The sequence below is a fragment of the Megascapheus bottae genome, chromosome 20 (assembly GCF_031878675.1).
Source record: "Megascapheus bottae isolate mThoBot1 chromosome 20, mThoBot2.hap1, whole genome shotgun sequence".
Taxonomy (NCBI): Eukaryota; Metazoa; Chordata; class Mammalia; order Rodentia; family Geomyidae; genus Megascapheus; species Megascapheus bottae.
In genome coordinates, this window is record NC_143528.1 from 4,510,701 (window position 1) to 4,526,161 (window position 15,461).

The window sequence follows — 15,461 nt, forward strand, 5'->3', positions numbered from 1 at the left end:
AGGAAGTCCAGATCTTCTTAAAGAAAACAACTCCTATTTGTAAGGTCTGCCAAAAGGAAACTCCACGCAGTTCAGGAGAGTTCAGGAGAAGAGGGTTTATTGTGTGAGGAAAGAGCAGCCTCCTGCCACCCAAGATGGAGTCGGGCAAGCAAGAGAGCTTAGGGCGGGAAGTGAGTGATTATATAAGGGGAGAGGTATAGACACAGCGGAAGTGGATGTGATCTCAGAGGATGGGGAAATACCTCAGTGGGGACCTCCCACTGCCCCCAGGCATGCCAGTTGCCAGGGTTACAGGTGCTAGGCAGGGATTTCCAGGGTGCAGGGGGAGAGAGCCAAGGGAAGTCATTTCTTCCAGTCGGACCTAACACTATTCATGTCTGGGCCTCCTGAACTCTACAAAATTACCATCATATGAGTTGTGTTTCTTCAGTTCTTCTCAGGAAAGCATTGTTTGGGGATTATAGAAGTAGTTTCACATTTAATTACTTTATGAAATCTGATTATTTCAGCTTTTGGGGGGCGTAAAGTAAATGAAAGTACAAGTTACACCTATATATATACCAAGGAAAATATTTAAATTTAGTCTCACTAATTAGCCTAATCTGGTCTGGTACTCCCTGGGTGATATCATACCTTAAAGCCAGAATGGCCGATTGTTTGTATTATAATCAGAACTACAAGAATCTAATTTTTAAAAATCAGTCAAACATATTTTGATAAATAATTTTAGGAATTGGAAACATCAGGTACCAAGGTTGAGTCCTGGTCTCAGACCAAAAAAATTTTATGTGCTGTCTGGCACCAGGTGACTCATGCCTTTAATCTTAGCTACTCAGGAGACTGAGATTTGGAGCATCATGGTTCAAATCCTTCTTGGGCAGAAAAATTCAAAAGACTCCATCTCCAATTAATTAGCAAAAGGCTGGACCAAAAGCATGTCTCAAATGGTAGCGCACCAGTAATGAGCAAAAAGCTAACCAAGAGTTTGAGGCCCTGAATTCAAACCCCAGTACTGGCACACAAAAATAATTAAATATTAATTTTGTCATTACCATTTTAAAACAATAACCTTATTGTGATATAATTTGTATGCCATAATACTTACCCTTTTCAAACATTCAGTTCAATGATATTTAGTTCATTCACAATTAGTTTTGCTAAACCTTACCACATCTAATTTTAGAGTATTTTAATCACTGCAAAACAGAAATCCTGCATCTAATAGTCAATTCCTACACCAAGTATTCTACCCCATTTAGCTTAAACTTCCTATAAGTGCTTCCTCTACATTTACTTTTTCATTTAACTTCTTTCATTTCTGTTTTTGAGATTTATCCATGTTTTAGCATGCATTAGTACTTTTTTTGTTGTTGTTGTTAGGTCTTGGGACTTGAACTCTGGGCCAAGCCTACCACCCTACACCTTGAGCCATAGTGTCATTTCTGGTTTTCTGGTGATTAATTGGAGATGAGGGTCTCACAGACTTTAGTGCCTGGGCTGGCTTTGAACTGTGAGCCTCAGATCTCAGCCTACTGAGTAGTATGAGCCATCGTGCTTGGCTTTGTTTTCAATTTTTTATTTATAAATTTATTTACTTGTTTTTTTTGGTGGTACTGGGTTGAAATTAGGGCTTTGAGCTTGCCAGGCAGTTGTTATGCCCTGCTCCTAGCCCCTTTGGTCCTTTCTTATTGTCACACAATATCCATTATATGGCTGTTTCTTACAGTCTTAAATGAAGTGACTGACAGCTTGTCTGAAAACTAAAAATAACATTATAGCCATTATTTGTTGTCTGTTGTCAAAACTACTTTGTAGAACGGTTTTATACAAGTATTGGTTCCATATGTTACTAGTTAATATTATTAGTCAGTTTTAGCATTACTTTGATGTTCTTCTGTACCATTAATACTTTTTGTAAGAGCATGGTAAAAGGCATTTGGATCATATTTCTGTTTTAAATTGTATTTCTCTATGTAGACCTCATTTTAAGTTTAAAACTTAAAGTTTTATCTGCTTAAAAAAACAATACAAGGCTGGGTGCCAGTGACTCATGCCTGTAATCCTAGCTGCTCAGGAGGCTGAGGATCTTGGTTTGAAGCTGGCCAGGGCAGAAATGCCCATGAGTGGGTTATCCCAAAGTGGGACTATGACTCAAGTGGTAAACACTAGCCTTGAGCACAAAGAGGCTCAGGCACAGACAGTACCCAGGCCCTGAGTTGAAGCCCCCCCCAAAATATATGTTCATTAGGGAAAGGTAAAACTTCACACTATATAGTGTGTGTGTGTGTGTGTGTGTGTGTGTGTGTGTGTGTGTGTGTGTGTGTGTGTAATATAGTAGAAAGAAAAGGGTGTGTATAGCCAGGTGAGGTGGCTCACACCTGTAATCCTAGCTACTCTGGAAGCTGAGATCTGAGGATCATGATTCAAAGCCAGCTGGAACACTAAAGAACCTGAGACTCTTATCTCCAGTTAATCACTAGAAAAGGAAGTGGAGCTGTGGCTCCAGGGGTAGTGTGGTAGCCTTGAGCTGCAGAGCTCAGGGACAGTGATCAGGCCCTGAGCTCAAGCCCAGGACTGGCCAAAAAAAAAAAAAAAAGGCAAAAAGAAATAAACATCTTACTTTATTTTTAAATGAAGTATTTTTATTATCATTTTATGAAAAATATTTTCTCGAAAAAAATTTTCTCTGTGGTACTAGCGTTTGAACTGAGGACTTCACACTAATGTATAGCTTAAGTCAAGATCCTGTATTCTATCTGCATCTACATTCAGTCTGTTATCATTTGTTATTTTGGCTGAAGTATGTGAAGGTAATCCAGCCTCACACAGATCTATATGAGGAAAAGTGAAAATGTTTGTAATATTTTTCAGGTAGTTATTTGATATTTTCTTTAGTATTACACCTCAGCTCAACATGTGGTAGGTGATATACATTGTATAATCTAAAATTAGTAATCTAAAATTGTATTAGTACTTTGTATATTAAAATCCACTGATTATGTTCTGTACTTTGAATAAATCTTCTTACCTCCCAATATGTGGTAACATCTTGAATACTTTGGCCATTCGAAAATTCTTGTTTTAACCAGGTGCTGGTAGCTCATACCTGAAATCCTAGCTACTCAGGAGGCTGAGATCTGAGAATTGAGGTTTGAAGTCATCCTAGGCAGGAAAACCTGTGAGACTCCTTATTTCCTGTTAACTACCAAAAATATTGCAACTGGAGCTGTGACTCAAGTGGTAGAGCACAAGATTTGAGCACAAAAGCTCAAGGGTAGTACTTAGGCCCTAAGTTCGAGCAGAAATTCTTCTTTACTGAGTCATGTACATCTTTTAAATACTGACCTGTTCTTTTATAGATACTCTTTTAAAGTAGTTTCATAAATTATTTCCTCAGAATATTTGTTGATTATTAGGAATCTGGCAAGATTGAGAAAGGAAAAAACAAAATTTTCAGTAATGTAAGATAAGACTTAATTATTGTTAGCAAATAATGTTTTCTGTGAAGTAAGGTGGTCATTGTTGAGGAGAGATACTATCCTACTCAAGTTTGAAGAACCAAAGTTCTCCCTAGTCTTACTTTCCTAGAAAAATACAGGTCCATAAAGAAGTTACTATTCATCCTACAATTTAAATGGTCACACCAGTGTTTTTTCTCTAGACAGCTGTCATCCTCTAGGATGGAGAAGTGTGTTATTCATGGTTCCTGTTTTATCACAGAATGTTAGAGACAAATATATATATATGTATATTTATATTCAAGACTCAAGATCTTAAGATTAAATGAAATTAATATTTTTGCTGTCTTACCACAAACATTTTTGTTCAAGTGCCATTATGTAGCTTAAGAACACAGTGGCACTTGGGCTCTTTGTGCATCCAGATTATCTCTAGTCATGCTGTCAGCAGTCTGCTTTGCCTTTGCTCTAAATGTGAATTTCAACATAGAAATAATATTTGGATATTTTTATTAAGATGGTTTTAATATCACAGGACTCTTGGAGGGGGAGAGGGGAACAACCTTACGTTTACAGCCTGAAGAGCAACTTCATCAGTTCTTTTATTCTTTTTTTTCTCAAAAACAAAAAAAGATTTTTTTTTTATCGAACTCTGGGCCTGGGTGCTATCCCTGAGCTCTTCAACTCAAGGCTTCTACCCTACCACTGAGCTACAGCCCCACTTCCTGTTTTCTAGTGATTAATTGGAGATCAGAGTCTCACATTCTTTAGTGCCTGGGTTGGCTTTAAACTGTGATCCTCAGATTACAGGCGTGAGCCACTGCACCCAGCATTTTCCTCAATTTTTTGGTCAGAGGTGGAACTTGAATTTAGTACCTGATGCTTTCACTCATTGGCTAGTACTTTACCAACTGAGTCATATTTCCAATCCCTTCATCAGTACTTTTAGAGAGTTCAAAGAAGCTGGGTGCCAGTGTCATGTCTGCAATCCTAGCTACTCGGAAGGCTGAGATCTGAGTATTGCTGTTCAGATTTAGTCCAGGCAGGAAAGTCTGTGAGACTCTGTTTCTAATTAACCACCAGAAAACCGGAAGTGGCACTGTGGCTCAAGTGGTAGAGCCTTGGACAACTTGAACAAAAGACCTCAGCGTGCCCAGGACTTGAATTCAGGCCCCATGACTGACCAAAAAAGTTAAAATAAATAAATTAATTAAAAAACCAAACTGGGGGTCAAGAGTTCGGCCTAGTGATAGAGTGCTTGCCTAGCATGCATGGAGACCTGGGTTTGATTCCTTGGTACCACATGCATAGAAAAGCCAGAAGTGGTGCTGGCTCAAGTAGTAGAGATCTAACCTTGAGAAAGCCCAAGGACAGCACCCAGGCCCTGAGTTCAAGCACCAGGACTGGCAAAACAATACAAAACAAAAACCAACCAAACAAAAAACCCAACAACAAAGAAAAAAACCCAAACTAGAAGCAAGTAAGAATCAATTGTGTAACCAAAGTAATCTGTAATGAGCAGAATTTATTACACTTAAATTTTTTCTGTGATCATTTTAACCACTAGGAGTGGTTTTTTTTTTTTTAGTAGTTTATTTGTATCAGTGGTAGGTATTGAGATATATTTGTACAATTCAAATTGTTCAAGTTTTAATGAGAGAAATGCCAAGGAGCTGATATTAGAGACCCTTTTGGCAAAGTACATGTGGATGTAGGTATTCTATAGTAGTTAATAAAAATCTTTACTTACAGGTGCCCGGGAATACCATGTCCAATTTTTTAGCAACCAACCAGAGAGGGCATGGGTTCATGAAAAACGTGTACGGGAGTATAAAGGTCATAAACAGTATGAAGAGTTACTGGCTGAGGCAACCAAGCAAGCCAGCAATCACTCTGAAAAGCAAAAGGTACCTAATGGCATGTTAACTTTGTTATTAATTTAATATGTTTTGTTTATTTGTTACTTTGCCTGGGATTGGATCTAAGGCTTTGCATATGCTGGGCAAGTGTTCTACCGTTGAGTTATACCCACAGCCCTCTTAATATAGTTTATTTTTGTTTGTTTTGGCTTGATTTGGGGGTATTTTGTCAGTTTGTTTTATGTTAGTCCTGTAGTTTGATATAGTGGCAGATAGGTTTGAATTTGCAAATGAGTTCTCAACAGTCTAGTTGAATTTTTGTTTGTTTTTGATCCTGTTTTAGTGCTGCTCCTGGGACTTGAACTCAAGGCCTGAGTGCTATCCCTTTGCTTTTTTTTTTTTTTTTTACAGACGGCTAGTGTTCTATCATTTTAGCCACAACTCTGCATCTGGGTTTTTTCTGGTTAATTGGAGATAAGAGTCTCATAGACTTTCCTGCCTGGTCTGTTTTTGAACATCATTCCTCAGATCTCAGTCTCCTAAGTAGCTAAGATTACTGCTGTGAGCTATCAATGTCTGGCTTAGTTGAGATTTTAAACAAAGTAATTATATTTCTGTTGTGATGCAAAAAAATGGTCATTTTTATACTTTTTTTTTCCCCCCCAGTCCTGGGCTTGAGCTCAGGGTCTGAGCACAGTCCTTGGGTTTTCTCAAGGCTAGAGCCCTACCACTTGAGCCACAGCACCACTTCTGGCTTTTTCTGTGTATGTAGTACTGAGGAATCGAACCCAGGTATTTGTGCATGGTAGGCAAGCACTCTTACCTCTAGGCCAAACTCCTGGTCACATTTTTATACTTTTAAAGCTAAGTATTATCACAGGACTTTGACTAACTTTTCAGACTTATATTGTTTAGATTTATATACATGAACATTTGTCATATTACCATCTCATAGTTGTATTGATTTCTATCTCAGTTTTGCCACCTGAACAATTCCTAATTGCTTTCGTCATCCCATATACCTCTGGTCAAAGCTTTCTTTATTACCTCTTTTGTCAGTCTAAGCTCTTCTAATTAAGACCCGTAGAAACTGATTGAAGTTTATTTTTCTTCTCTTTTTTTTTCTTAACATGACAGCTTTTATTTGTTCCTCAGGCTCTCTTCTTTTACTTCCTTTTCTCCTTGTTTACATTATGGTTCTGAATAGCAGTGCATTTCTCAATGTTTCTTCATTGTTGGGTCGTTTTGTTATGATCTCCACAAATACCCAGATATGGAGGAATGGGAGCTTTGCAATGCTACATACAATGTTAGTGTTTCATTGGCTATTGAGAATAAATTTTCAGTAGCCTTTTTTCTCTTTTGCCTCATTCTTGCTGGAGTGGGTGTAATGTGAGAAGGATGGCTCCCTCTTTGGGGATTGTTGTCTATCTCCGAAGCCCACAAAGGCAGGATAAATAAGATGAGCCTTCATGCCATATAATGAAGTAATTGATTAAAGGTATGGAATTGAGGGCAGTTCATTATTTGTCTAAAGAACTTGGAGATATTCTTGTGGCCTAAAAATATGATAAGATGCATGGGAAATACATGTTGATCTGATATACCTATTAGATTAAAGCATTGCATATAATACCTTTATCTTCTTTAAAGATTCGGAAACCCCGACCTCAAAGAGAACGTGCCCAGTGGGATATTGGCATTGCCCATGCAGAGAAAGCATTGAAAATGACTCGAGAAGAAAGAATAGAACAGTATACCTTCATCTATATTGATAAACAACCTGAAGAGACTTTATCACAAGCAAAAAAGAATGTTACCTCGAAAACTGATGTTAAAAAACCCCGAAGACCAAGATCTGTGCTGAATACTCAATCAGAACAGACCAATGCAGGGGAGGTGGCTTCCTCACAGTCAAGTACTGAAATTCGGAGGCAGAGCCAGAGGCGGCATACAAGCACGGAAGAGGAAGAACCACCTCCTGTTAAAATAGCTTGGAAGACGGCAGCCGCAAGGAAATCCTTACCAGCTTCCATTACCATGCACAAAGGGGGCCTGGATTTGCAGAAGTGCAACATGTCTCCTGTTGTAAAAATTGAACAAGTGTTTGCTCTTCAAAATGCAACAGGAGATGGGAAATTTATTGATCAGTTTGTTTATACAACAAAGGTACCTCTTTTTTCTTATAGGACTTTTGGAATCATAAAATGATATTATTTTAAATGGTTGACTTTTTGCACTAAAAAACAACATAAGGACCTAATTTAAATATCCTTTTGAAACATATAGTCACATTTACTCTCTGAGTAAAAAAAAGACAGACAAAAAAAGCTGTTTTTCTTCTGCTCTCCCCGCCCTTGTAATATTCCCATCTGTAGTAGATTAGTCTTGAACTGTGCAGCCAAAATTGAGCTTAGCTCCTGAAAGTCATGGGAAAAAAACTGGACAGTTTGTCTGTTTCTAGTTTGTATGGTAAGCTTTTTCTGTTGTTGCAAACTGTGCTTCTAATTAAAATCTTTTTTAGTTATCTAAATTAATATTGTTATGGAAGTTACTGTGATAATTGTACCTGTCGAACTGACTGGTTGCACTAGCAGTTTTGTTAGATTTTCTGTTGGCTTAGGATATCTTAACTGCATTTCAGAAAAATCTCACCATTAGTTTTCCTAAAACAATTTACTTTGGTGATAAAGCAGTAATGGTGTAGCTCAATCTCTGTAAACTAAATTCCTATGATTAGACTTCCCTGGGCCTCCATTTAAAGCAGTTATACTTTAGTTTGAAGGCATGAAAACTTTTTTTTGGAGGGGGGGCTGGTCAGTCGTGGGGCTTGAACTCTGAGCCTGGGTGCTGTCCCTGAGCTCTTCAGCTCAAGGTTACCACTTTGCCCCTTGAGCCATAGCATCACTTTCAGTTTTCTGGTGGTTAATTGGAGATAAGAGTCTCATGGACTTTAGTGCCTGGGCTGGCTAGAGCTCAGACTCCTGAGTAGCTAGGATTACAAGCGTGAGCCACTGTGCCCAACTGAAAACTCTTAACACTGGTTATATCTTATGTATCTTATATCTTTTATATCTTCTTACCAATGGATTGGGACCCATTGTACAAATTTGGATTTGTGATTTCAGTTTAGATGTATTTTATGCATGTTTGTTAAAGAATCCTTTTTCTACTTTTTCTTAGTACTATACAAGTTTTTTCAGAATCATATACACATTAAGCTAATTACATACAGGAATACTAACAGTTATATAAATACATTTATGAGTTATATATATTTCATAGTATTTATCTTAAAATCATTTATATTTATAACTCCTTCATATCTATTCTATTGCATTAAAAATACTTAAATTAAGACCTAAATTGGTTATAACTAACTTATGTCTGCTCTACATTACATATATAGTCACATTTTAGTCACCATGAATGACATATTTCTGTATTTAAAGATATTTTGGCTTCTCTGTCTATGTAATAGGTAGATAGTGACCAGAGTTCTCTTACTGTAATATATATATATATGAATTTACATATTTATTACATGTATATTATACATAATGTATGAAGGAATGATTCCATCTAGAAAATCATTTTTGACAGAAAATGAGGGTGACATAGGTTCACTTTTTAGGGGGATATGTGTCACTTGGTCTTAGACAAGTAGTTATTATTTCTCCTATGTGATCTCATCATACATTTTAGAATATAACTTAATAAAATTACTTTGGATAATGGATAGGATAAATTAACCATAATAAAGACCAGACAAGGGGCCAGGAGTTTGGCCTAGTGGTAGAGTGCTTGCCTAGCATGCACGAAGACCCAGGTTCAATTCCTTGGTACCACATACATAGAAAAAAGCTGGAAGTGGTGCTGAGGCTCAAGTGGTAGAGCTCTAGCCTTAAGAAAAGTCCAAGGACAGTGCTCAGGTCCTGAGCTCAAGCCCAGGACTGGCCAAAAAAAAAAACCAAACAGACAAATTCAAACAAATTATTATAAACTGTCTTTATAAGCTTATGATGCCATTTGCATAATAATTACTTTTTTATTTTGCCTTCTTTTAAAGGGAATTGGTAACAAAACAGAAATAAGTGTCAGGGGGCAAGACAGACTTATAATCTCTTCACCAAATCAAAAAAGTGAAAAGCCAACTCAAAATATATCATCTCCTGAAGCAACATCTGGCCCTACAGGTGGGTATAGACTAGGAATATATGAATATTTTCTGGGAGATTATTGTTACGTTCAGCTATAACATGGGGAGCTTTGTTCCTTATGAGACTTGTCATCATCAAAAGTAAATATAGGGCTGGGAACATGGTCTAGTAGTAGAGTGCTTGCCTAGGATGCATGAAGCCCTGAGTTTGATTCCTCCCAATCACATACATAGAAAAGCTGGAAGTTGTGCTGTGGCTCCAGTGGTAAAGCACTAGCTTTGAGAAAGCCCAATGACAGTGCCCAGGCCCTGAGTTCAAGCCCCATGACCAACAAGTTGAAGAAAATAAAAGCAAATGATAGGAAAGATGCGGGACAGAGAGAACTGGTGTCAGAGGGCATTGGGCACAAATCATGTGGTGGTTACTAGCTAGTATGTCTTTATCTAGAATTGAGTTGGGAAAGGAAGCCAAATTTATAATGAGAGAGCAAGATCCAGAGCCAGGTGTGCATCAGAGTACCATATAATCAAGTGAAATTATAATATTGATTAGTAAATGAGCCGGCACAGTGGCTCACGCTTATAATCCTAGCTGCTCCAGAGGCTGAGATCTGAGGATCACAGTTCAAAGCCAGCCTGGGCACTAAAGTCAACGTGATTCTTATCTCCAGTTAACCACCAGAAAACCAGAAGTGGTGCTGTGGCTCAAGGAATAGGGTGGTAGCCTTGAGCTGAAGAGCTCAGGAACAGTGCCCAGGCCCAGAGTCCAATCCCCATGACTGACCAAAAATTAAAAAAAAAAATTAGTAAATGGACTTAGCTTTTACATTAATTAGCTGTGTTTGAAGTATGTGTTTCTCTTGTTGAATATTAAAGTATCTTTTGGTATTTTCAGTTAGGCCTATCAGTTACTGGTTTTGTTAACTGTTGTTCATTTGTCTGAATTTAAATGGGATACCTACTGTAGGTAGATTTGGATACATCTGTAGTCTCTTAACCAGGAAGAAAGTAAATTATTCATACGGATATTGAATATTGAACATATAACACTGGACCAATCCTAAGCATTATACTTTTATTTTTAATTGAGTTTGGTATTTTCCATTCATCTACTAAACATTTCATTTTCATATAGTCTTATATGATTTAAAATCTTCCATAAATTTTCATTTTCTTCTTTTTAAATGGAAGTTATAATTCTTTTGTCTGGGAAAGGCAATTAGTGCCTTTGTTAGGCAGGTACATGAAGTTTAGGTTGCAGAATATGACTTGAGATTATTTTAGGAATGGGTGATCAGGACCCTTGCTCTTGGTTTTCCTGAGGTTTTTGTTGTTGTTGTTGTTGGTTGTGGAACTTGAGCTCTAGGCCTGAGTGCTGTCCCTGGGCTCTTCAGCTCAAGGCTACTGCCCTACCCCTTGAGCCACAGCACCACCTCTGGTTTTCTGGTGGTCAATTGGAGATAAGTGTCTCACTGGCTGGCTTTGAACCTCGATCTGTAGATCTCAGCCTCTGAGTAGCTAGGGTTACAGACATGAGCCACTGCTCCCGGCTTGTTTTTGTTTTTTGTTTTGTTCAAGGCTAACACTCTGTCACTGAGCAATTGATTCTCTTCTAGCCTTTTGGTAGTTAATTAGAGGTATGAATGATATGGGTCTTCCTGCTCAGTCTGGCTTTGAATTGTAATACTCAGATCTCAGTCTCCTGAGTAGCTATGATTTATAGGTGTGAACTACTGGCTCCCTTCCAGAGCTATTTCATTTCATTTATTTATTTATTGCCAGGGTCTGGACTTGAACTCAGGGTCTGGACACTGTCCTTGGGCTTTCTCAAGCACTCTACAGCTTGAGCCACAGCACCGCTTCCAGCCTTTTCTGTGTATGTGGTACTGAGTAATTGAACCCAGGGCTTCCTGCATGCTAGGCAAGCACTCTACCACTAGGCCACACTCCTGGCCCCAATTTTTTTTTTTTTTTTTGCTTGTCTTGGGGCTTGAACCCAGGGCCTGAGCACTGACCTTGGGCTTTCTCAAAGCTAGAGCTCTACCAGTTTTGGCTTTTCCAAAACTATTTTTAAAAGCTCTTTTGCCTCACCCTCTATAAGAGAGTCTCGTGTGCACTTCGTGGTACCATTACATTATCATCCTCAAAAACAAAGTTTTTGATGACTTTTAAGCTGTTCAATTTCTTTTTTCTCTCCCCTGGTAGGTAGGTAAGTACTTAAATATTATGTTAAATATGTGGAAGCCATTGGTGTGACTCTCACAAAATTTCAAAATTTCCTCATTTGACTCTGTGTGCGTGTGTGTGTGTGTGTGTGTGTGTGTGTGTGTGTGTGTGTGTGTTGGAAGCATTGAGTTCCCTCTTTTTAGTTTTGATTTTTGTTTTAAAATGTTTCAAATGTCTTAAGTGTCTGGAATCCTCTTTGGTCAGTGAGAGTAGTCTTAGCTACCATTTCATCAGTGTGAAGAGGAGAGAAAAGGAGGGAGCTTTATTTGTGACTTCTCTGCTGGAAATGATTAACCAGAACCCCTAAACATGTTTATCTGCTTTCAAAAGTAAACTGTAAAAGCATGTTGAATCTCCCTTTATTTGTATAATTAAAATCCTTTGTAGATCCCAGTCTTGGCTCATCAAATTTTACAAATTAAGCTATTAAATAATTTTTGTGTCCCCAAATATTTAAAATCTTTTTTTGGGGGAGGGTGGTGACGCAGCTAGCATCTATTTAAATATGCCAATCAATTCTTGTAACTACCTTATGAATCAGATGTTATTATTACCCTCCTTTTGTCTAAAAGCTAAAGCTCCACAGATGAAGTCACTTCTCTTGGGTAATGCAACAAGTGTACAGTTCCAATCCAGGGGTGTGTGAATCTAAATACCTGATCATAACCAAGCTATATAGTCCCTAAATTCAAATGGAGTCAGGTTGAAGGAAATGGTTTGAAGGTTAAAGGTGGGATGTAGAGGAAGTGAACCCCCTCTCTTTAAAAATATCAGATTCTCCAACAGAAAATGCCCCTGCCTCAGAACAAATTAGCTTGTCTGTTGCACTCAGTGAAGACTGAGGGCTTCGTCTGGTCCAGGTACTGCCTGACCATTGACACTGTTCTCTGCTAAACTCCTTTCATAGCAGAGGGTTCATTTAAGGTCTGGGTATGCCCCTGAGTGGGTCCGCACATCCTGGCTGCTGTATGGGTCTAGCCCATCAGGGCAGAAAGTACGTGCAGGAGTGGCTTGTCTGGCTACCTAGACTACCACCTTCTGGCTGCCCATAGCCTGACACATGGGTCACGTTATCTTAAAGCCTTTTTAGTGACTTTTAATTAAAATTCGAAAGTAATGAGTAAGAAAAGCAAAGAAATTGGATCAGACCTTAACTGCACAAATGTCAAGCTATTCTTTTTTTTTTTTTTTTTTTTTTCCAGTCCTGAGGCCTGAACTCAGGGCCTGAACACTATCCTTGGGCTTTCTCAAGGCTAGAGCTCTACCATTGGAGCCACAGCATGACTTCTGGCTTTTTCTATGTATGTGATACCAAGGAACCGAACCCTGGTCTTAATGCATGCTAGACAAGCACTCTACCAGTAGGCCAAACTCCTGGCCCCAAATGTCAAGCTATTCTTAAAAAAAATTTTTGTTAATGTTAATGTGTTTAAATCATCTCTTAGGCTCGGTAGAAAAGAAACAACAGAGAAGATCAATTAGGACTCGATCTGAATCAGAGAAATCCACTGAGGTTGTGCCAAAGAAGAAGATCAAAAAGGAGCAGGTTGGCTTCCTACATGTAGAGAGTTAAAGCATTGTATATGTAAAATTTGTGGCTTATCTCGATATCTCAAAAGAAAGAGAAACTTTTCCTGCTCTGAGTTTCCTTTCCAAACTGTCTTATGCTTCTGTCCTGGTAGGTTGCAGTGCCCAGTTCTAATTCAGCCATCCCTGTGATTCTGCTTTAAGCATTTTCACGGGGGAAAAAAAAAGTCAGGCTTTAGGAGATGGGAAGCCAGTGGTGTGAGACTCTTGCAAAATTCCCTCACATTTATTTTTAAATTTCTTTTATAAGCACAATGATTTCATGTCTTTGTGATTTTTTTTTTTTATTTGGAACCATCATTGAGTTCTCCCTCTTAAAACTTTTGCTTTTTGCTTTTTTAAACTGCTGGTATGTATTGTTTTTGTTTTTTTAAGCAAATCAAATTAATTTAACTTAAATGATTATATTTAAGAATCAGATTATCCTAAATGATCTGGTTTTTCTGTTGGCATCACAGAGTTTTGAAATGTTATTTTTCCAGTGGAATGACAGTCACCTGGTTATCAGGTTATCAGATAGAAAATATTCAAATTTTAAAAAGAGTGTTGTAGAGCCACTTTGAATGTGTTCAACCAATGTAATCAGTGTAGTAACATTCATATTAAATTACCTTTTCAAAGAAACTTTTAGAAACTATCCTCCTTTAAAATAAGCTTATAATCAGAATTTTCTTAATTTTTTTAAAGTTGAAAGATTATCCATTTTTTACAATCTGGATGCCTGGCATTAAAATAAAATTCTAATAGTATTAGTTCCAATAAGTTTTATATTTCAAAACTGCTTATGGAAGAATGTGGATTTTCTTATTTAAAGTATTGCATTTATAATTTTAAGCTTCCAAATTTAAAAGTTAACTTTGTGGGTGCTCTATAATGTCACAAGCATGTAAAACAATTTTTTTCAGAATATCTAACTTAAAATTAAGTAATATACTGATTTGTCATCTATTTATCATATTAGCTTTCATACTTAGGAAATTCTAAAAAAAACCTTTCTAAACTCTTGCAGACCTGTAGTTTTGATTACCAAAATGAAGTTGTGACTTTGCCACTTGGTTTCCAAATTCAGTTTGTGACCAGTTTAAAGTTAATAAGCAGAATAAGTACAAAAATGGGACAAATTGTTAATGCCACTGTGTTATATATAGTTAGTAGTAAACATTATCAGTGATTGTTTAGAAGATTTTATATTTGTATGACTAATTGTATCTTATTAAAAGAAGCATTTCTGTTGTATGTTTTTTACCTGTTGTAAAAAAATAAAATTTTTTTAAAAAGCTTAGAACAATCCTTAACTATTTACAGAATGTGTTTCAACATGCATATTTCACCACATCTTAAAGAAACATGAAATTCAATTCATAGCTTAATCAGGAACTCCTCCAAACAGCATCCTTTCTCTTAATTCCCATGCTTCAATCCTCAAACTACCCGTGTTTTACATATACATTGGCAGAATAACTTCTGATCTCGCTCTCCTAATGTAGGATCAAGACACTGTTCATAAGACACTCAAGAAAGTACTTTTGCAATATCACAAACTTATTTTCTTAAGTTTGTACTAGCAGCAAAAGTGTTGAGCTTCCAGCTGTATGGAGCCCTGTAGCACTCTCTACAGAGAGGGTCCTGATTCCCAGCAACTTAGCTGTGAGTGCAGGCGCGGAAGGGTCTTAAAGTGGCGTGAGTTACATTAACCTGAGTTTCATAGTAAGTAAAAATTTATCCTAACGTCTTTGGGGCGGGAGGGGTTTATAGCAACATTGGGGCTGGTTGCAGAAACAACCCCTCTCCTGCCTCCCAGACACTGAGGAAAGTCTTCTTCTTCTATTCATATTCCAAGGGCATGGTGGGAAAGATCTTTGCTAGAGAGCATGTGGCTGTGTGTTGTCACTTGGTATTCAGCACAGGCAGAGAACTTGACCCAGAAGATGGGACTTAGTTTAGTTTTCAGAAACATTGATCACTCATCACTACTTAGATTGATGAAAGTCTTATTTTTTTTCCCTGTAACTTCAAAGTGAAAAAATTCCTTATTAATCCTGTAATTTTTTTCCTCCAAACAGGTTGAAACAGTTCCTCAGGCTACAGTGAAGACTGGATTACAAAAAGGTGAGTTAATACTATAATGTTGCTTTGCATTTCCTTGACTAAACCGATTTTAAGAATTTTTTT

General features: G+C 37.6%; 1 protein-coding gene across 1 annotated transcript in view; it reads left to right on the top strand.

The window, feature by feature from the left end:
• Nsd3 (nuclear receptor binding SET domain protein 3) overlaps window positions 1-15,461 on the top strand; it is an 84,528-nt gene that overhangs the window by 67,729 nt on the left and 1,338 nt on the right. The window contains exons 5-9 of the mRNA XM_090353914.1: window positions 5,211-5,365; window positions 6,971-7,486; window positions 9,387-9,513; window positions 13,148-13,248; window positions 15,353-15,398. Of these exons, the coding sequence (XP_090210040.1) occupies window positions 5,211-5,365; window positions 6,971-7,486; window positions 9,387-9,513; window positions 13,148-13,248; window positions 15,353-15,398 (945 nt within the window). The remainder of the gene's footprint in view (window positions 1-5,210; window positions 5,366-6,970; window positions 7,487-9,386; window positions 9,514-13,147; window positions 13,249-15,352; window positions 15,399-15,461) is intronic.